Here is a 21854-nt window from a genome sequence, read left to right as displayed (position 1 = left end):
ATCCAGCTTGGCAGTCATTACATTCAAAGAAGCAAAAACTGTGTCTGGATAAAAAGAAAGAATCTGCCAACAGCCCAATATTTTCAACAAGGAGCGTGATTTCAACAATGAAGGACAGCTAAAATCAAATACAGCAAAATCTTATTTGTAGTGGTTTGTGGGTGGTAGAAGTATATGTGATTTTGAAATTATTAATACACTTTCTTGGTTTTTGAAATACTCTTTACTCATAATTATTGCTTTTATATTTTAAAAAATTCACAAAATGAACTGAGAAAGAACAGTAGGTATTTATGCATTGGGGGAAGATAGTGTAAGGGCAAAGTGTAGAAGAAATTCAGGCCTTGGCAATGTTTGGAGGGTTGCATGGCATGTTTCTCTGATATTCTATCAAACTTTAATGTTGTTTGATCCACTTAAAAGTTATGTGGAAAATAAAATCTCCACCATTTAATTCTTTGTTACATTTTACAAATATTTGCTAAGCACCTACTCAAACCCTGATCAAGTACTAAGGATACAACAGGGAACACAACAGACAGGGAACCCCTGTCTTCACTGAGGGTCACATTTTGGGTAGTAGTCAGACAATTCAAAAAGAATAAGAATTAAAATAGATAGTATGTTAGAAGGCCAACAGTGTGAAGAAGAAAACTAAAGCATAGGATGGCCAAGGGAGTTTGTGTATATGAGTGCTTTATGGATAGGCTAGCCAGAAATGGCCTCACTGAGAAGGTGAGTTTTAATGAAAGACATGATGACAGTAAGAAAACAGGTCCTGCTGATATGGGGGGAGAACATTTGAGGGTGAGGAAAAGCAAATACAAGCATGTCATGTTGAGACCACACCCAGCATGACTGATGAAGAGTATGGAGGAGAATGAAGCTGAAGGTGAGTGAATAAGAGGGGTGAATAAGGAAGGGAACTCAGGTAACAGACCTGCTAGTTTGAATAGAGTCTTTGACTTACACCCTGAGTGAGATGGGGGGCTTGTGGAAGGTATAGGACAACAGGATTACTCTGGTTTCTGTTGAGAATATACTGAACAGGGTTAAAAGAGAAAAAGGGGGGCCAATTAGAGTCTCTTGCAATCATCCAGGTAGGGTTGATGGTAATCAGGACCAGGGTGGTGGTAATGAGACTGTTGAGAAGTTGCTGAATTATGAGATATTTTGAAGGAAGATGTGACAAGGTTTAGTGACAGGTTGTGAAGGGAGAGAAGAGCCAAGCACTGCATGAGGTATTTGACCTGAGAAACTGAAAGAATGGGATGGCCATTATTTGAGATAAGACTACAAGGGGATTAGAAATAGGGGTGGGGAAAATATCAGCAGCTGAGTTTTGAACTTACTAAATTGGAGATGCACAGTAAACATCTATGCAGCAATGGTGAGTTGACATCTACAATATAGAATTCTGGAGCTACACAGTTGTGTGTCATCAATGTATAAGCAGGATTTAAAGACGAAACTGGATGAGATTTCTTAGTGAGTACAGATAAATACACAAAGAGTGAGCTCTGGGGGTTCTAACATTCAGAGTGAAGAGGGAACAGGAAAGGAGACTGAGGAGAAGCGAAGTCAGAGGAATGTAATGTTTGAGAAGGCAAATAAGGAGAGGAAAGTGTTTTGAGAAGGGAGGAGCAAGCAACTGTGTCAGATGATAGCAATAGGAGAGAACGTAGACTATATGGGCTGAAACATGTAATTGGGTAGATAGGAAGATAGGAGTCTATAGAAATTCTCTCCTGATTGCTTCAATTTTTTTTCAGTGTTGTGGAAAGTGAAGACAAGGAAAAAAGTCTAAGAAGTCTAAAGAAAGAAAAAAAGTATAGAAAAATAAGGTAGCAGGGAATGAGAATAAATACACTTGGGAAATATACTGATTGTCAGGCATTAAAGGCCAACTTGAGGTTAGCAATCATGAATTTAAAGTGAGCCCAGGCAGTATGGTTGGGTGTTTTCAGCCACCACACTCAGCTGCAAGAATGTGAGTTGGATTTAATCAGGGTAAAATACAGCAAGTGAGTATGAGTATGTCAGGGAGTGGTATGAATAGCTCTGTTGGGCAGAGGCGAGGGCATAAGGTGAGTAAGGGATAATAAAACAATGGCTGATGGACTCAGGAGAATAAACACATTTCTGGAGTTGGGGTTCCAGAGAAAGGGGGCTGAAACATAGAAGCAGTGTTTGGAGAGGCAGAGGTTAGAACAGAAATTCCAGAGGATTCACAGCTACCAAACTGAGAGGCCAACTAGAAAGATTATCTACTGCCCTAAGATCATTAAAGTCGTCATGAATTAGAAGAGGGGTTGTAGAGAAGAGCCATAGTTTGCCATTTTCAAAAAATGAGGTAGAGTGACAACTAGATAGATGAATATTTGCTTCAGGAAGGAATAATGGATGATTCAAAACTGGGAGTTTTTATGGAAGGGGAAGAATAGTCTGGCATTAGGTGCCCATTCCACTCACAGGCTAAAATGGTATCACCTCACCAACCTGGTTAGTTCATCTTTTCTGTGTTCTTTACCCTGAACATAGCTCTATTTTTTGTTATTATCTCCTTATCTATCTTACCCACTCAATTTCGACCTTCTTGAACAAATAGACTGTGTATCATTTATCTTGATAGTTCCTTAGTGATCAGAACCCTGCCTGGTGCATTGTAGCTACTTACTATGATAGCTTTGTCTAAATTTTTGTTTTATTGAGGATGAATGATTGAATAAAAGTGGATATAATCATGCAGCTACAGACATTTTATGCTAGATCCTTACATATACATGATATTTGATATTATAAGAAGGCCAGTAAAAAAATTTCATCTAGGTAATCCATTGTCTTCATTAGTGACATGACAATTATAGGTGAACTCTGTAGATAAGATTATTTTATAGTTTGTGGGAGAGCAAATCTGCCTATTCTCAATTTGATAGATGCTTTTTATTGGTTGTAACATGACTGGTGAAATTTTGTTATTTCCATTTAAATTTCAATCAGTTTACTCAACAAAACTTTCTAGAGGGGCAGCTGGGTGGCTCAGTCAGTTAAGCGTCTGCCTTCGACTCAGGTCATGATCTCAGCGTTGAGCCCTATGTGGGGCTCGGCGGGAAGCCTGCTTCTCCCTCTCCCTCTGCTCCTCGCCCCCCGCCCCCGCTCATGCTCATTCTCTCTCTCTCTCTCTCAAATAAATAAATAAAATCTTTTAAAAAAAAACTTTCTACAATTATCTCTGCATTACTCAGCCCAAAATGTCACATTTTAAAGATAAAACTCTACAACACTCATGGTATCAGTATGAGAATGAAAATAATACATACAATTTGAAGTCACCATTTCATGGCCTGTAGAGCACATCTTTAAAGATTAAGTTCATTCTACAAATATTTTAGATGTGTGGGCTGGTTTTTGCTCCAAATAGTTTCAAATAAATATTCAATTAAAATATTAAATTGAAAAAGATTTGCTGATGTCGGCTGACTTATTTTTCTCAAGCTTACTCTAGTTAGAGCATCAGTTGATACCAACCCTGCTCGGGGGTGATAGGAGAGGTGGAATACAGAGAAAATGTAAGAAGTGTTCTTTGTCTAAATTTTTGTCGTATTGAGGATCTGAGGGTTGCTGCATATCCCATTAAACAGTTCTGTGCGATTATCGTTTATTTGTGTCCCCTGACATTTTTTGGCAACCCAAAGTATTGCTAGAAACTGGGGACCTGTACAGTAATAATACTTGTAAAATATATTTTATAATGAAAACCTCCAACAAATCAGCTCCCAGTGGGGTTTTCAATTAGAGTTTTCTTCACGGCTGAGCATACTGATGACGTAAGACAAGAAATGCTAGATGTACTGAGCCACAGAGAACATTATGTTTGTTTAATGGTTCTTTGTAGATGGCCTATCCTAAATTGTGCTTTCCATATCACCTACGAATCCTAAATATAATCATCCAATACCACTGGTAAGTAATTCTTTTTACTAGTATTGCCTAAGAGATAAAGACTGGAGAGCTAAAAGACTATCTTGTATTGCTAATTGTGCTACTTTAAAAGACAACTTTATATGTATTTTACAGCATCTTAGAGAATCATAAAGTACAAACCTATAGAATGTAAGAATATTCTCATTTATATATAATGCACTCATTTACATATAATAGAAATATATTCAAATGTCCACCTGTAGGAAGAGTAGCAGATAAAAACATAGGAAGAACCTGAAGGTATACAATCAATAAATCTTAATTTTAATTTTAAATTTGTTAATTTTAAATAATTTTCAAACAGTTTGATACATATTCCTCATTTGTAGCACACAATTATTGAGGAACTAGAAAACGTTGGACTGATGCTTTGATTTCAAGAAGAATAGAGATTTTCAGAAGACTGGTTTAAAGAGTTCTTTAGATCCCGTCTTACCCCTAATAACCCACCTTAGTCCTTGCCAGCAAGGGAGCACCCCGTTCCAGCAGAAGCTCTACCACTTGGTCATGCCCACTTCTTGCAGCACAGTGAAGGGGTGTCAACCCATCCTGCCAAAAGAATTAAAGAATTAAGCCAGAGTTAACTAAAAAAAAAAAAAAAAAATCAAGATTGTCTTTTTTGCCACTTCAAAGAGGTTTCCTGAACTCATTCCTACTGCCTCAATAGATCAGTAATAGAATTGCTACTAGTTAAATGATAGAGGAGAGGGAGAGAAAAAACAAGACAGTGAGAGATCTAGACAGAGAGCAAGACAGAAAAAGAAAGATAGGGATGAAATGGAGAGGGAGAGGGCAAGAGAAATTGCACGTGCGGAAGTTCAATGTAAAACAACATGCTGCTGGTCCTGTGTTTTCATATTCAGGAAGATGGAAAAATGGAGTTTGTTGTAATTGTTGAACTTGAAAGCCCTAATTGCTTGGAACCACAACCCCGAGATTATATCATTAAACTGTTTTCATTTTGGTTGTCTTAATACAACTTTTACCCCCCAAATTCTTCTTAATCTAATTTGTCCATCTTTGATCTCTTCAATTGTCACTATTTTTATAAATCCTCCTAAAACGCTCCCTGTTGCTCATAGACATTTTTTTCACATTCTTCTAAAGGTTTTCACATATATTTTTCAATACAAACTACATAATTATTTCTCAGAGATAAAATTGGCTATTAACCATAATAGCATTAAAATGGTGTCAAACAAAATTATGGCCCAACTCTACGTTATGTTATTTATACAACTTTCTGACCTTGATACTCCTCAGGTAGTTTCTGATTCCAGAGCAATCCTCAAATTCCCTCTGTCTTTTGGATTTTATTTCTCTTTAGGGTGGCATGGTCAGAAAGGAGAGTGGGTGGGTAATATCAGGCAAAATGTAACAATGGGCAAGAAGTGAGAGAGAAAATGAAATCCTGAGTACAGAAATTAGCTAAAGATTTCAAGCTCACGGGAAAAAAGGTGGTCCTAGGGAAAGATGTTGAGAAGGTAGGTAGCAGTCAGAGAAAATGAGCGTTGGTGAGCAGTTAAGAGGACTTCAAAAAGCTTCTGATTTATCCAGAACTCTTATAGCCTATCTTTTGTGTCTCTGTTACAACACTCTTCCTGTCCCAACATTCTGGGATTTCTGTGCTAGGCATCTTCCCTTTACCCTCCAGATCCATGCATTACCTTTCTGTCCTCTGCTCCAAGTCTGACAGAAAAAGCTCTCTAGATCGTAGTAGGGGGCTACCTTGCCCTCTGGCTTCTGGTTGGGTATGGGAAACGCAGTAAGACAGGGAAGCCACTCTGCTTAGGATCTCCTTGGCCTGGCTGTGTCTCTTTACCAAAGGTTATGCTCCATCCAAAGCAGCCTCGGCCATCCAGCTCTCTCCTCTGAAGTTCTGGTATCCTCCCTCTCACATTGCAGGCCTGGGGTTGGTAATGAGCCCTGCTGTTGCTAGCTCCAGGGAGACTACACTATCCCTTGTGCCTTCCCTACAGTCCACCCACAATGTTAGAAATAGATTTATATATCCTTTAGATAGGTTTGATCATATTCAAATGATCAAATGTGAATGTGCTTTCTGTTTTCAGCTAGGACCTTGAGTTAGAATGATACTTTGCTTTGTTAAATCTACTTAGCTAGTACTAAGATACTAAATATCCAAAATAGACCTTGCAGTTTTGGATATGTAGGAATTAGCAGGAAAAGACTGCCTTTCCAGGAAAAAAAAAAAAAGCTATTTAACTACTGTAGTTGGGATGCTGAGTTATTTTTAAGTTTGCCAGAGAGGAGCCTAAAAAAAGAAACTGTGCAGGCAAAGCGATTAAGATGATTATGCTTTTGTATCTAGATAGCATACTTTGTGGTGGAAGTACAGAGCATTAGTTGCTATTTAAGTTATATAACTATTAGACATAGTTTGATTTCTCAATCAGATTCTTGGTGGGGGCTTCATGGAGAACTAGAGCTTGAGAAATCCAACATCTCGAAAGAAGGCATTACAGGCAATGGTCCAGCATTTGGGCTCTGGAATCACAGAGGCTCGGGTGTGAGTCTCAGGTCAGCCACCATGGATGATTCTTTCTAGGCTCAGCTTCACAATATATAAATGGAGTAATTTTTCTTATCCCATTCAACTCATGACCTCGTTTGAAAGATGAGGGGACTCTGCCTTAAATCATTTTTAGAAAAGGTATTGCTTTTCCATGGAATACATGAAAGATTCATCGTATAATCATGTTGAAACCTTCAAATACTCTCAGAATAACAATAGGAAAATATGAAGAACACTTAAATAAATCCATAAGAACATCAAAGAGTAATAAGGATTACATTGATACTAAATCTGATGTCATTTATCTGCCCTTATAAAGGATATGGGAATTATATCAAATTCAATTTTCCCAACATGCTCAATCTGAATAGATCTTAAATATTTTCTATAAGTACAGTATCTCATTATTGCCAAAAAAAAATCTTTTTTTAAGAAAATATTTTATTTATTTGACAGAGAGAGAGAGCAAGAGAGGGGACACAAGCAGGGGGAGTGGGAGAGGGTGAAGCAGGCTTCTGGCTGAGCAGGGAGCCCGATGTGGGGCTCAATCCCAGGACCCTGGGATCATGACCTGAGCCGAAGGCAGACGTTTAACAACTGAGCCACCCAGGCGCCCCCCCCCAAAAAAAATCTTATCAAGGTTTTGTATTCAAGGACTTTTTTTACTTAAATTTTTTTATTAAATCTTAGGGGCAATGATCTGTTCAATATCTTTAACTTAAATACTTAAGACTGTATTTGAAGGTTACTTCCCCCACCCCCCAGAGTGGGGGAAATAACTTCCTTTGTTTTCTGTTTTTTTTTTTTTTTCACTAGAATCAGTTCATATCACACTATGATGTCGATAATCCTTAAAAGGTTAGATCAATCAACAGTAGAGGGACACCACTTTTCCAGCTGGTAATCCACAGCATTAGCTTTTTACAACCATTTCTTTCCTTATCTTTTTCCTTCCTCCCTCTCTGCTTAGATTGTAGATGTTTCCTGAAGTCTGTGTATTAACACAGGCTCTGCTAATTACGGCCCTGTGTGTCCTAGGTCAAGTTACATAACTCCTCTGAAAATCATTTTTCCCCTTGGTAGTCTCATTTCTCAAATAAAGACCTCCATATTTTCCTAAAAGCAGTTAACACATACTTCATAAACTGTTAGGAAGAGGGAATAAAATGATATTTGTAGAGTACTTAGCAGGGTGCCTAGAACATCATGTGCATATGACAATTGGTAGCCACTATTGTTGCTTTAATTATTGTGATTCCTTTCTCTGATATATTGGTTTTTGTTCATCATCTTTTAATGTTTCTGTATACTTGTATTGCTTGCATTGCAACATGTATTTCAATATTTTAACCTTATATGGAGTATCTCCACATTTAAATAATAAATGTTTAAAAAAAAGAATAATGCTCGTAATAAAAACTGAATTAATAATATCATTTTTAACTAGCTATGAAGTTTCTGTTTTAACATCAAAATGAGGTTTTTCAGACACCAGAGAACCAGAACTCTAGTGAAAATGTCTCAGTTTCACACTAAATCCTAATCAATGGTGAGAATGTCAATGAGATGCAAAATATCTCAATGATTAACAAAGTGCTGGTAGAAGTGGGGAAGAAACAGTGGGTAAGATTTTTTTTAATCACCCCTAAGCCTCTACATACTTGCTTTTCTCCAGATAATGAAAACCTTATAAATGAGAAAAATAATAAAAAGATGAAATGGAAAATTCTTGATAGAATATACTAGATTCAGAATGTTTATGACTAATATGATTGCTAGGGGAAACTGAGACCCCTATGATGAAGAAATGAAAGAAAAAATATTATTTTTAATTCCTTATCTAGAAGCTCTATTGTAGTACCTAAAAAGTCAAAAGTAAATGTAAAATTTTTCTATTTTAAAATATATTTTCAAAAGACAAAAGAAAAAGCTAACCAGATTCCTTTGTTTTAATAATAAAGTATTATACTTCCAGAACTAACCTTCCAATTCCAGACCACAGCCCTTGATTTCAGTATTACTTCCTACCTGATTTTGCTTTTGGTAAAAAAGGTATAGGCATATTGGTTAGAGACAGAATTAAAAGAATCCAACTGCTTTTAAAATCCTACTTCTTAGAGATGAGGAAGTACTTTAACTTACATTTAAGGAATGAATGAACAGAATGCCCACACAATGTATACAATTATAAAATCTATTTCTGCTTTATAAAATCTTGAATGAAATTCAATTTATTTGTATATCTAAAGGCTGCACTGGATGAAATATAGTTCAAATATTCCCTTCACAGAAGGAACCAAGGCTTACATTTGATTAACTTGCTTAAGAACAATTATTTAATGGCAGAAATAGCATAAGAGTCCATTTCTTTCCATATCTTAGTATTCTTTTTATGAAAATGCACTATTTGGAGTTAGACTTAAATTACATATGCAAATGTATGTAGGCCATGCAAATTAGAACATATTTTACAGAACGAAGCAAATATTGCAATGATCAGTAAAAATAAAATCAATTGCCTCAAAAATGAATGAATACTCCAGAAAAATATCAGTAAGAATAATGTGGATCCTTAAGACATTGGCCAAGATAAAATTCTGTTGCATTTACCAAGTGCTTTCTTTCCATTGGTGCTCTCAATTATTAGAGAGTCTCAATAGAAACAGAGAAGTGTAAAGGGAGACATTATGTTAGTAATGTACTTAAAAGATGAGGCACAGAAACTCTTTTCTTTAAACATGAAGAACAAGTAGGCAAAGCATGCAGCATTGTGCATAATTGTTCCAAATTCTGCATACCTACAGCACAGCAAGGGAAAAGGCATGTCAACAAAGCGAAGGGTAAAATCATAAAAAGCTCTGATGCAAAGACAGTAGACAGTAAAACAAAGATCTTGACAGACAAAGCAAACCACTCCAGAACTCCCACGTGATAATATGACATAGATGTTCTGGACCAAATGTCTTAGAGAAATGAGATTAAGAAAGCAACATTTCCTGAGGTCATTAAAAACCAGAATTTATGAAGGCACCTGGGTGGCTCAGTTGGTTAAGTGTCTAACTCTTGATTTTGGCTGAGGTTATGATCTCAGGGTCCTAGGATCCAGCCTGGGGTCCGGCTTGGCACTCAGCGGGGAGTCTGCTTGAGATTCTCTCCCTCCCCCTCCACCCCTCCCCATGCTTGTGTGCATGTGCACACATACTCTCTCTCTCAAATAAATAAATAAAATCTTAAAAAAAAAAAACAAACAAACACCAGAATCTATAGCCTGGGACTGGTGTAGTCCCCAGACACTCAAAGATGATAAGGCTTATTAAATAAAAACATTTGCTACCCTCGAGATTTGCAAAGGAACTAGATTTGATCCGTAGTCCTTTCACTATGAGAATATAAAGTCCCAGGATTAAACAAAGTGAAGATAAAATGCATAAGGGACATATCCTATCACTATCTTTTACAGACTTCTCACACCATATATTTCAAAATGTTCACATTATAGGAATGTTTAAAGTTTTGCTGAAGTCTATGATTAACCAAATCTATTCCAGAGAACTAATACTGAAGTACTAGTTTAATGTTTAAGGAAGTAACTACATATAATTTAACATAATAAAGAATTGTGAATAGCTAAGTAATTGACCCACACCACTTTCAAAAAAAAAGATAAATAATAATATCTAAGAGTTAATTCTCATACAACCATATGAGATAGGTACCAATATCAGCCTAAGTTCAGAGGAGGTACTAAGTAAACTGCCAAGATCACAGAGCTAGTAAGTAGTAGAAGTAAATTTGAAATCAGGTAGTCTGCCTTCAGAGGCTGCACTTTGAACAATTATATTCTCCTGTCTATCTTACCATCTATTTGTTGGCAGTATATAAAACTTTGATTTATATTTTACTTAACAAATTTGAAATGAATGAAGGGCATGGCCTCTTACCAAATGGGAATAGTAAAGGTGCAACATAATAACCAGATGCCTTTGTTCCATAAGCATATAGCAGATCTCCTGCTCAGGTCAGTATAGCATAATCACTTAAGAAAAATGATTTAAAAATTGGAAAGTTAGAAGCAAAAGATTATCAACATGTATTCACATATTTTATGTAAAAGCCACACCCTCATAGCATAATGTATGCTTATGAGTCTGGGTTTTTGAAATGTATAGCTAATAATCAGAGATGCTTCAGTTCAATCTTTCACCTTTGTTCCCCAAAATAAGCAAGGACTTGAAAAACCGTCTCATTGAGGGGCTAGCATTCTGTTTCCCCAGCACTTCTCAGCAAATATTAATTCTACTTGACAATGAGAAAACTTTAAATATTGTATGAGATTTAAATCGAATCCAAGAAAGCAATTTCCTTGAAAACACATTGCTTGTATTTTGGGACTGGTATTTTAAGGTGCCTGCTTAAAGAATACAAAAAACAAAAATGGTAGGAAATTGAAAGAACAGAGACACTCACCCTAGTTTTGGCATCGATCTGACCACCACGATCCAGTAAGAGCTTCACCATGTTTGTGTTTCCCCTTTTGGAAGCCACATGCAGAGGCGTGATTCCATTCTACACCATGGAAAGACCAAACAAGAGCATGTTGGGTATGACAGGGCATGATGGTGAAGACTTTGTGTTAGAGGGCACAAAGAAGGCTGTGACCTATGTGGTAATTTGATACAAGTTTACTAAAGTTTCAATGTCTTTGATTTTTACGGGACAAAAAAAGCACACAAACCACAAAGCACTATAGTTAGAGAATGAAAAATGGCATGAAACTGCATAACTAAGTTAGTCCGTAACTACAACATAAGAATCAAATATACACATTACACCGTACACATTGTCAAGAGACAAAGGGAGCGCTTTCATATAAGAAAAAAAAATTCAGATTCTACTTAGGACCGAGCCCTAGGCCAAGTCTATCTTTCATTACAGTATCCATGCACTGAAAGATTCTGGGATCTTAGAGTTTCCTTTGCTTCAAAATAGAATACAAATATACACATTCAATAGCCATTGGAAAAATGATTCTTAAAAACACCTTCTTCAGAATAATTCAGTATGAAAAACAACTTGAAAATAACTCAACATCGTTTCAATACAGAAGACTTCTCAGGACAAAACACCATATATGTGAATTATAGTTATTTACTTTATTGGTTATCCTCTATCATCATTATGGCAAGAATATATACCTGACTTTTTGTACGTCATAATTTTACAAATATTCAAATATTGCATTTACTGATTCATATTAAGTACACTGTTTTGTAATTACCATGTAAGAGAATTCTTTCCAGTGAAAGCTTACCATCAAACATATAATGCAACATGATTTCTTGTTACGTATTTTGGTAAGATTATACAAGCGAACTCTCAATTCATTAAAAACACTTTTCTGTCAAATTGTGTGCCCCATCATCATTAAAACACTGTATAAATGTACTTATACATTTGAAACTTAATGTTCTAACAGTTTAATTTTTTATTGACTTGAAGCTGTTCGTTCATGATTCATGGAGTGATCTTTAAATATAACTACTCACACTGATGTCAGAACTAATATCCTCCTTAACTGCTGCAAATGATCTGTGTACATGTTAATTGACACATTCTTATTTTTCATTTCTTTGGTCATGATGACTTCGTGTGATTCAAAGAAAAAAATAAAAAATCTAATATATCCAGCACAGATCCAGACAATGAAAAAGAAACAAACTTTTACCGTTGTTCATTTTTACTTTAGTAAAATGTCCATTCACTGCTAACTAAAATGAGAAACTATTTTAATCCATACCCTAGCTGTAAAGTCCACAGCAGCTCCCCGGTTTAGAAGAAGAGTTGCCACGTTAACATTTCCATAGTGGGCGGCAATGTGCAAAGGGGTAAAACCACTCTATGGAAAGCAAAGAAAATGACAGTTGGTAAAGCATTTCACCTCCGTATGTCACAGTCCCTGGATTAGTGAAGAAAATCACATGGCAATTGTTTACCTAATATGTGAGCAATACAATTAAGATAATAAATGCTTTAATAAGGCTCTTTAAATTTTAGTGCTATAAGGTAGTAAATAACTAACTACATAAGCTGGTAAATAAATACCCTGCATTTCTTGGCAACATTATCTCTAATTAGCTTAATGATTTATCTGTTTACGAGATTTATTGTTTATACAAAAGCATGTTTCTTGAATTGGTTTAGCTTTAGAGACAAACAGAGTATGATTAAACAACATAAGGTTTTAGCCATAGAATTAACATAATTATGAATAAAAAATTTTTCTCCAGAGAAAGACTCAAAGCTACTGCTTTGTTTTGTTTGGGGCTTTTTAATAAAAACAAAAAACAAAAAAATAAAACAAAACAAAAAACTAGCATTGGTTGGCATTGTGTCTTTGGAACTATGAAAATGTTATGAAAAACTCTCATAGAGGATATACTATTCATTCCACATCATTTACACTGTCATATTTGTCTCTTTAACAATTGTGTTTAGTGAGACTAGGTTGTTATAATGAAAAAAAGTTAAAAAACTAAACAATATACCTGGCATCAGTGTAAATATCAAATAAAGAAAAAAATTCAGCCGTGCCATTTTCACTATAGAAGTATATTAACTCTTTTATTATTAAAGTATGCAAAAATGTATTACCCTTGCTCTCCATAATTTCGTCATTTTCTTTACTCAAATAAAAGATGATAGGAACAATAAAGACTGTTCGTATAGAATTGGATATCAAATCCTGCAGTTTTGAAGTTATTTTGTATCATTCCCTTTTATTTGAAATGAACTTTGATTTACATAATATTGTTTTTAAGAAATATTATCTAAATTACAACCATTATTTTCCTATTCACTTGATAAACAGTTTTTGGTGACTTTGTTTTTTAAATGTCCTAAATAGCATTCGGATATTTTAGGTAATAGAAATTCCTCTGTGCTATCACCCAAATTAGCTGCAAATAATTTCTGACTACAGGGAAACAAGACACAAAATAAGAATAGTACCTATCAATCCAAATCCCACACTTGCAGGAAAGAGATTTTTGTGTCTACATGATGCCAAATATTCATGTCAAAATGGAGGGAAAAATCAGTCTACAACCAGGCTGTTTTATAAAATGTCAAATTTTTGTATTTTAGGAAATAACTGACTGGAAGTTTTTCATTTTTATCTTGATATCTCCTGTCATCCAGACATATCAGTAATGTAAGTCTATCCCTTAAGTTACAATTTAATTTCAGAAAAAAAAAAACCATAGTGATTGCTTGTGAATCATTTTCAAATTATTTTTCTCATTTGCAAAAATTAACCAATTTATTGTGTGACACAGCCTCATCAACCATCCAAGATGATGCCTCAGACTCAGACTTTTGGAGCATCCAACACAAAGCTTGTATAAGCCCCTCAGATGAACTCTTGCCTGATTGCCATGAAGGTAGAAAGCTCAGTTCACTTTTCTACAGGGTTATCAATGGAAGGGTTCCCCTCTTTGTTACTCTATTGTCCTCAAAGAAATATTTCTAAATCAGTACAAATCTCCCCAAACTGCTGCTTTCAACACGATATTTAGAGCCAAAATTGCTTTCAAAAATATCTCTTAAACAATCACCAAAAATCACCTAAAAAATTAGAAGTATTAAAATCAGTAATTAAGATATCAATTCATATGATTCCAGTCTTGAGCAATTTCACCAAGCAACTGGGCATTTTTTTTTAAATCTATGTCCTAAGTTCCATGCACAGATATGGGACAGAAGAAATAATATGACTAACTCAAGTATTCACATCTATATCACATATATTCACATCCTATCAATAGGTAAATTCGTTAATAAACAAGATATTAGTTTTAGAAATACACTACTCTCAGTAAAAGCTAAATGAATGCTCAAAACTTCTCCAGGTCCACACCCCAGTGATCATGAGATGTTAGCCTAAAGAGTCCCCTCGACAAAGGTAAAATCAACCTACACAGTCACTTGCCCTTGAATACAGGTTAATTTTTACAATACACTTTCAACAATGTTTGTGTTAGTGCCTCCCTGTAGCAATGATCAAGAAGAGACTGCTAAACACACACCCACACACACAATACCAAGAGGCTTCTGAACTGAATGTTCCTGGGGATCAATGTGACTTACTTTGGTATGTGGAAAATAGATGATTTCATATCAAGTATTGTTAAGACTTAGCAAGATAAAAGCAAATGCTTTGATCATGATATGCTCAATATCACTATTGATTATGTACAAGGTGGTTAAAAAAGTATGGGGAAAAAAGGGCAACTGCAAGGAGATAAAAGGATAAAACAGTGGCAAAGAAACCTCCTTAAATTTCACTTTGCTAAACTCTAACCTGAGAAATCTCATTAAGAGAAGATCATATTTCTAACTGGCAAAAAGTAAATAGTAAAGCTCACTCAGAAGATACATATTAAGGAAGAGTTTCATTTCATGCTCTATTCTAATAAGCCATTTAAATACTTTCACTGATAAAAAACAGCTTCTGATATATGTTACATTAAATTTTTTGAATGATTCATTTGCCTTAATTATGGGAAAAGTTTTTAAATTAATTTCCTACTAATGGAAATTCCAATCATTAGTATGAATTAGTGAGCATTTATTCTAATTGGGCAAAAAACTAAAATCAATAAAAACAAGATATATTTTGGTATAACCATAATACTGTACCTCAGTTGTCCTATTCACCATCATCTGAAGCAGTGTTGTGTGGGAAAAAGAGGGAAGATATTACACAGTGCAAAATGAAGGAAACGGTCAATCTGCTCGCTGTACTTGGATACACTGTTTCAACATGCCAAAATACATTCTACTGAGAAAAGAGACATCCATAACACTACATAATACAATTTTATCTTTCTAAAATTCTGCTTGTATTACTTTTGATTACAAAGAGAATAAATAAGCAGATTTCTAAAAAGCTGAACCTCATCGTTAAAAGAAAATTATCTTTAAATTTTTTTTGTTACTATACCCAATAGACAGTCCCCTTCTTTCTGAAATACCTCTGAAAGTAATTTAGCTCTTTCGATGACCGGAAGTAATTTTGCATTATCACCATGGCCTACTTCTTTATCATCCCCCAGGAGGAACCTGGCAGCCGAAGAGTTCCTTTCCACAAATGTGTTCAGCTTTTACCTTGGATTGTACGTCAGCGTTGTGATCATTCTGAAGCAGGAGTGCAGCGGATTTGGTGTCATCTTTCCTAGCTGCAATATGCAGAGCTGGCAGCCTCACTTTCCCTTTGGTATCATTCTCTAAGAGGATGGCCACTGCCTGGTTGTGTCCTTGCTGGAGTGCCACCGCGAGTGGCGTGAAGCCATCCTAGTAAAATGGAAGAAGAAAAAATCTTCCATTAATTTTTGGAAGCGTGGTATTCAACTCTCAGCAATGCCTCTAATGTTTAAAATAATAATTAAGATAGAGAAGAAATGCAAAAGGATTAAATATTACTGTGAAGATTAAAGCATGGCTAAAATTAACAACTCGGGAAAACAACAGATGTTGGCGAGGATGCAGAGAAGAGGGAACTCTCTTACACTGTTGGTGGGAATGCAAATTGGTGCAGCCACTCTGGAAATCAGTATGGAGGTTCCTCAAAAAGTTAAAAATAGAGCTACCCTATGACCCACCAATTGCACTACTATGTATTTATCCAAAGGATAAAACATAGTGATTCAAAGGGGAACAGGCACCCCAATGTTTATAGCAGCAATGTCCACAATAGCCAAACTATGGAAAGAGCTCAGATGTCCATTGACAGATGAATAGATAAAGAAGAAGTGGTATTTACACACACACACACACGCACACACACACACACACACACACACACACACACACCATGGAATATTACTCGGCCATCAAAAAGAATGATATCTTGCCATTTGCAATGACGTGGATAGAACTAGAGGGTATTATGCTAAGCGAAATAAGTCAGTCAGAGAAAGACAAATACATATGATTTCACTCATATGTGGAATTTAAGAAACAAAACAGATGAACATAGGGGAAGGGAAGGAAAAATAAAATAAGATGAAAATAGAGAGGGAGACAAACCATAAGGATGCTGAACTCTAGGAAACAAACTGAGGGTTGCTGGGGGGGGAGGTGGGTGGGGGGATGAGGTAACTGGGAGATGGGCATTAAGGAGGGCACTTGATGTAATGAGCACTGGGTGTTACACACAACTGATGAATCACTAAATTCTACCTCTGAAACTGATTTTAAAAAAAGGTTAAAGCAATTGATAATCAGTGATTCACCATACTATGGACTGGCTTCATCAGATTGTTTTCTTAGTTTCTGTTCTACATATCTTGAAAAACATCTGCATTCCCTAACAAAGCATACTGCACATAAGATGTGCTTAAATGTATGTTTAGAATGGGAAAATAAAAATTAGAACCAACCTTAAGTAACACCATCTTATAGAAAGGAAAATGTGGGGAGGGTAGAGATAATGGAGAACAAATCTGGCTGAGAATCAAAGATATAGTAGCCAAGACAGGGAAATAAATTATGTGATTAACTATGCAAGTTGCTAAATATCCCTGTATTGATTAGGGAGAACAATACTATCAATGGAATGGTCTATTACCAATTAATTTGGCAAGTTTGGGGCATAATGTAATCTAAAACCTTTTGGTAAATAAGGCTAATTCATTAATTTTGCACTTTGTTGAATTTGATATTATTTAGATCATTTAGATATAAAATTACATGTGCTAGGTAATGAAAAAAACAGATTTTTAATTCTAAACTTAGAAAATAATTTTAAAAAACCAATTAACACAGATCATCAAAGTTAGAAGAGTTTTAGGAGTAGATGGATAACCATGCTAGAAAAGTTGGAAGCCATGTTTTCTGTCTAGAAACAGGTATTCAGTTAATGGAAAGGTGGCAAATAAATAGAAAAATATATATATATGCTAGGCTCTGTTTATGTTAAAACCTCCCTTACTCCACAAAAACTTGAAAACAAGTCTCAGCTAGAAGTTTCCATTCATAGAACAGATGAGGGTAATAGGATCGTACATTAACAATTGCATTTTAGGGACAAGAGCAATTTACCATAATCTAACTACCTGATTTGTTTCCAACAATAATCTTTTCAAACTGTAGATTGTTTTGAGCAAAAATGATTTCCTATTGCACTACCACAAAAAGACTTGAATTTGTTTTAATAAGAATTGAATTTTAAATAAACACATCACTTAATATAATGGAAGAGTAAACCATGTAGTGTTGTAAAATGAAAAATAGTAGCCTAAATTTAGAACTTTGTTTGGCACAAATTAAGCACTCTGTGAAGGAGGAAAGAACAGGCTTATCATCATATACATATTTGATTATCCACTGCAATACTGTGAGAGTTTCTATAAAAAGAGTGCAAACTTTGTTTTTTCTTAGAGACAATGCATTTGCTGACAGTACAGAACCTAATTAAAAAGTTTTTAGCCTTCAATTTTGGTAACACTCAGGAAGAAGGAGGCGAGTAAAGAGTTATAAAAATGGTACTGGAGGGACAGAGGATTCCCCTCAGAGAATTTAACTTTGGATGTCCACCACAACGATTTCATTCTAATCCACACTTCACGGGGGAAGGGTAAATATCTGAAATGATTTTTTCAAGTACCTCAACTAACTCTATGAAAAAGAAACTCCTATTAAAATTCAGTAGCTTCATTTTTCATCATTTATTTACCAATGCTAATTGCTATAATAGGAAATTTCAAATATTTAAATATTTATTTTCAAACATGGGTTTCATTGCCATATTGAATAGTCGCATAATTATCTGATTTTTAAAGTGGTCACAGTGTCTTGATTAGTAATTAATTTTTACAAATTAGTCTACCAGTCGGTTCAGAGTAACTGTCTCCTTTAGGCATAGTCATACATGTGCACACGAGACTGTAGAAGGTGTTTGGCAATACAACAAAATATCAAACCATAATCAGCCATAAGCTCTGTAAGGACAGTAGTTTTCTAGAATGACAGACTGTAAGGGAATGTGCTGAGGTTTGTCCATATCTGTGTTTCTTGATAATCATTAGGGTCAGCGGTGGGGGATTAATCAACTAAGTTTATATATGTCGAGTCAGGAAAAATCAGGATTTTGTTTTTTACTAATGAGAATAAGCTGTCAGAAAGTTATTGCAATTGGCTCCATAAAAAGTCTTCTGCCAAAGGGACTGGAAATGGATTTAATGGCTTACAATGATCTCTTCCCCGAGTGCAGGGTAGTAGGGAATTCATGTTTATTTCACCTAAAGACTTAATTGTTCAGGAAGGAAGTCACATTAGACATTAAAAATTATCAAGTTAGTTTCTGGGTGACAAACATCTATCAGTCATCTTCCACTCCAGGTCAGGAGTTTTAAAGTTTTATCAGTGGAGGCACAGAATGTGAAAAAGGAAAAACAAAGACTGCATGATCTGGTTGAAAGGAGGGAGGAGAGGCATGGCCCAGTGGAACTCTTTCCCCTTCTCTTCTGTGTCACCCACTTCCAACCTTCTGGTGGCCCCTTGAGGCAATTTCTTCAAACTCAAGGGTTTCTGGAGCATCGGTTAAAAATCACTGCTCTAAGCAACCACTGAACTTGCTCCTTAATCTGCCTAGGCAAAAATGGAAAGGAATAACAAAGCAAGCTCTGTTTACTGGAGGATATGCATAGGAAAAGGAAAGTGATGTTCTAAGTTGGCCCACTCTAACCCCTTCTTATGTCTAGATGTCCTGAATATGCTGATACTGAATTGACTTTGAACATTCTATTTAGTTGTTGCTATAATCATAGTCACACAACTATGTGCCATAATTTGTGCTTCAGAAAATGTGAACTTTTTCTTCGTGACATACTCCTCATAAAACTGTGCTAACACAAATACCTACAAATCATTTCTGATCATTAAAAATTATTCCTTTAAAGAACTGAATTGGATCCTAACAGATAAAATATTGAAGAAAAGAGATGGGTAGAATTTACTGTCATCAAATTTTAGAATAGTATACAAGGTCCCCAAACCTAGAGAATGGCAAATTGATGGAAGCCAGAGCTCATGTAAGAGCAAATTGACATGAATCCCAAATCAAGGCATAAACTCATTCAACTGTGTATACTGGGTCATTCGTTTATGGCCACTGTTGTAGATGACAAAAGCAACGTGAACATTTCTAGCATAATTCAGACAAGATAATGGAGATCCCCTGCAGGTGGATATAAAGAATGTGGACATTAAGATCAGAGAATTTGAACCTATAGGGTTGACAGTCTCACCTCAGTAGCAGTGCTCTGATTAGCTCCATTTTCAAGCAGATATTTTACAACATCAATGTGGTTCTCCTGGGCAGCCATGTATAAAGGAGTGAAGCCATTCTGAGGACAAACAATAAAAAAAGACATCTTTAACCATTTGTAACGTTTAAACTAGGGAAGAATACCAGACAAGGAAAAAGAGAATACTATGGAGTAAACTCCTGAAATGATGAAACATATAACATACCTCCACAATGAATTATACATATATTTACTATTATAAAACTAACTACAATCAGAGTGAACCAATTCCCACACACAATTCCTAAAAGAATGAGGACAAAGTGACATGGAAGCAATATTTTCCTCATTTCCTGTCTTCGTTTCAGTTTCAGATTTACATTTCCCATCACCTAATGCTGTTAAAGCTAAAAATATTTAGTTTCCTAATATAATCCTATAACATACATCAAATTCTCACTATACAAAATATTTATGTAATATCATCTGTATTTATTAGTTCCTAAACTATGTAAATGGACCACCATTCTCTTGAATGTACACACTTTAGCTAGCACCTTTAAAGGTATAAATTATTGCTCATTCCAAAACAGGTTGGGAGTGATTGCAAATCTGATTGAAAAAGTTAAAAAAAAAAAGCCCTATGTTTCAGTATTCCAATTGAAGTGGCATAGTTTATCCTGAACATCTTTATATTGTTTTTTAAAGCTGTTCTGAAATTCTATCATTCATTAATTCCCATATTCATTTATTCAGTTATTTACTAAAATCTGACCGATGTAGCTGGGACATCACTGGGATATAGTAATAAGACAGACATCTGCCCTCATGAAGCATACACTATGGTAATATTATAACAATATTATGTAGTCATAGTTTTAAAAAATCACTGAAATTATATAACTTGAGTTTAAAATTAAGTTTAAATAGGCAAATTTTCTTTTTATCAGATCCTTTGCAATAGGTAACACCTCATGTAAAAAAAAAAAGTAAAACTTCGTAAAAACAAAATAGAAAACACGGAATAATTCATAAACTCTCAAATCAAACAATTCTCTCAAAACAATGTCAGAGTCTTAAACATTGTTGATTCCCTTAAAAATTCCACGCATTAATGAGAATAAGCAAAAACATAAATGAGACTTCAGGGATTTTCAAAAACTTAAAAGGAGAAAAAATAACTATTTTTAAAAATTCTTCTATCTGCATTGTGTAAGTGTGGAAACATTATTTAAAATGGCCAAGACCCAGCAAAATACAAAAATCCAGAGTATACAAGGAAAACAAGAAAAGACATTTAAAATTTTTTTTAAGACATTTTAAATTTGATTATAAAAGAAAATCTGCAGGCTTCAAATGGAGGAGGAAATTTTAAAACTGAGAAATATTGTAAGAGGAATGAATTGACAACTTTGTAGGATTCAGGAATAACTTGCTGGCTGGATAGCATATTTTTTAAAACACAGCAAACAGGTGAAATCTTGGGTATTTTAAGAACACTGAAGAGGTGGCGGAAGGACAGAATTAGAGATTCAAAGGAAGGGAAAGCCAGTGAGGATGGTTAAAAACAATGAGTGGGTGTGGGATGGGGCTCTTTCATGACAAGTAAAAAGCAGGATGCAAAAGAAAAAAAAAAGGAACTTTTAATAGAGTAAAACAATTTGCTTACGTGTTTTCCTCTGACAGACTCTTGTGTATAGATCAGGAGAAAGGGAGACGGACTGTGGTTGCCGGATCAATAGGGAAAAGAAATGTACCATTCTTAGGCTCCTGGCCTGGGTCCTGGGCTCTAGAGGGGCCTCCTCTAGCTGAGCTGGGCTGGGGATCCAGAGGCCCAGGGGGACATGCCCACCCTGATCCCCACAGCTCCCTTGCTTCCAGACCACACACCAGGCATGCAGCTACCCAGAATCCTTGCCTATGCAATGCCCCCGTGTGGTGCCAGTGCTTGCTCAGACTTCGTCTTTGGGTTCTTCTCCCAAGGGTCTGTTGCCATGCCCACGCTGTGACACACTGACTGATGGCCC

General features: G+C 35.5%; 1 protein-coding gene across 39 annotated transcripts in view; it reads right to left on the bottom strand.

Annotated features, from left to right (window-relative positions):
• ANK2 (ankyrin 2) overlaps positions 1 to 21854 on the bottom strand; it is a 628385-nt gene that overhangs the window by 121176 nt on the left and 485355 nt on the right. For 32 of the 39 annotated variants that reach the window (XM_078069115.1, XM_078069120.1, XM_078069117.1 and 29 more), the window contains exons 5-10: positions 19828 to 19926; positions 15686 to 15871; positions 15218 to 15241; positions 12318 to 12416; positions 10988 to 11086; positions 4435 to 4533 (exon numbers count right to left, since the gene is read on the bottom strand). In XM_078069115.1, coding sequence (XP_077925241.1) covers positions 4435 to 4533; positions 10988 to 11086; positions 12318 to 12416; positions 15218 to 15241; positions 15686 to 15871; positions 19828 to 19926 — 606 coding nt within the window. The remainder of the gene's footprint in view (positions 1 to 4434; positions 4534 to 10987; positions 11087 to 12317; positions 12417 to 15217; positions 15242 to 15685; positions 15872 to 19827; positions 19927 to 21854) is intronic. The other 7 variants (XM_078069112.1, XM_078069123.1, XM_078069124.1 and 4 more) reach the window with 1 other exon arrangement.

Source organism: Halichoerus grypus, chromosome 3 (assembly GCF_964656455.1).
Source record: "Halichoerus grypus chromosome 3, mHalGry1.hap1.1, whole genome shotgun sequence".
NCBI classification, from domain to species: Eukaryota; Metazoa; Chordata; class Mammalia; order Carnivora; family Phocidae; genus Halichoerus; species Halichoerus grypus.
The sequence above is the reverse complement of the archived record's forward strand: the minus strand, read 5'-3'. Positions and strand labels throughout refer to the sequence as shown.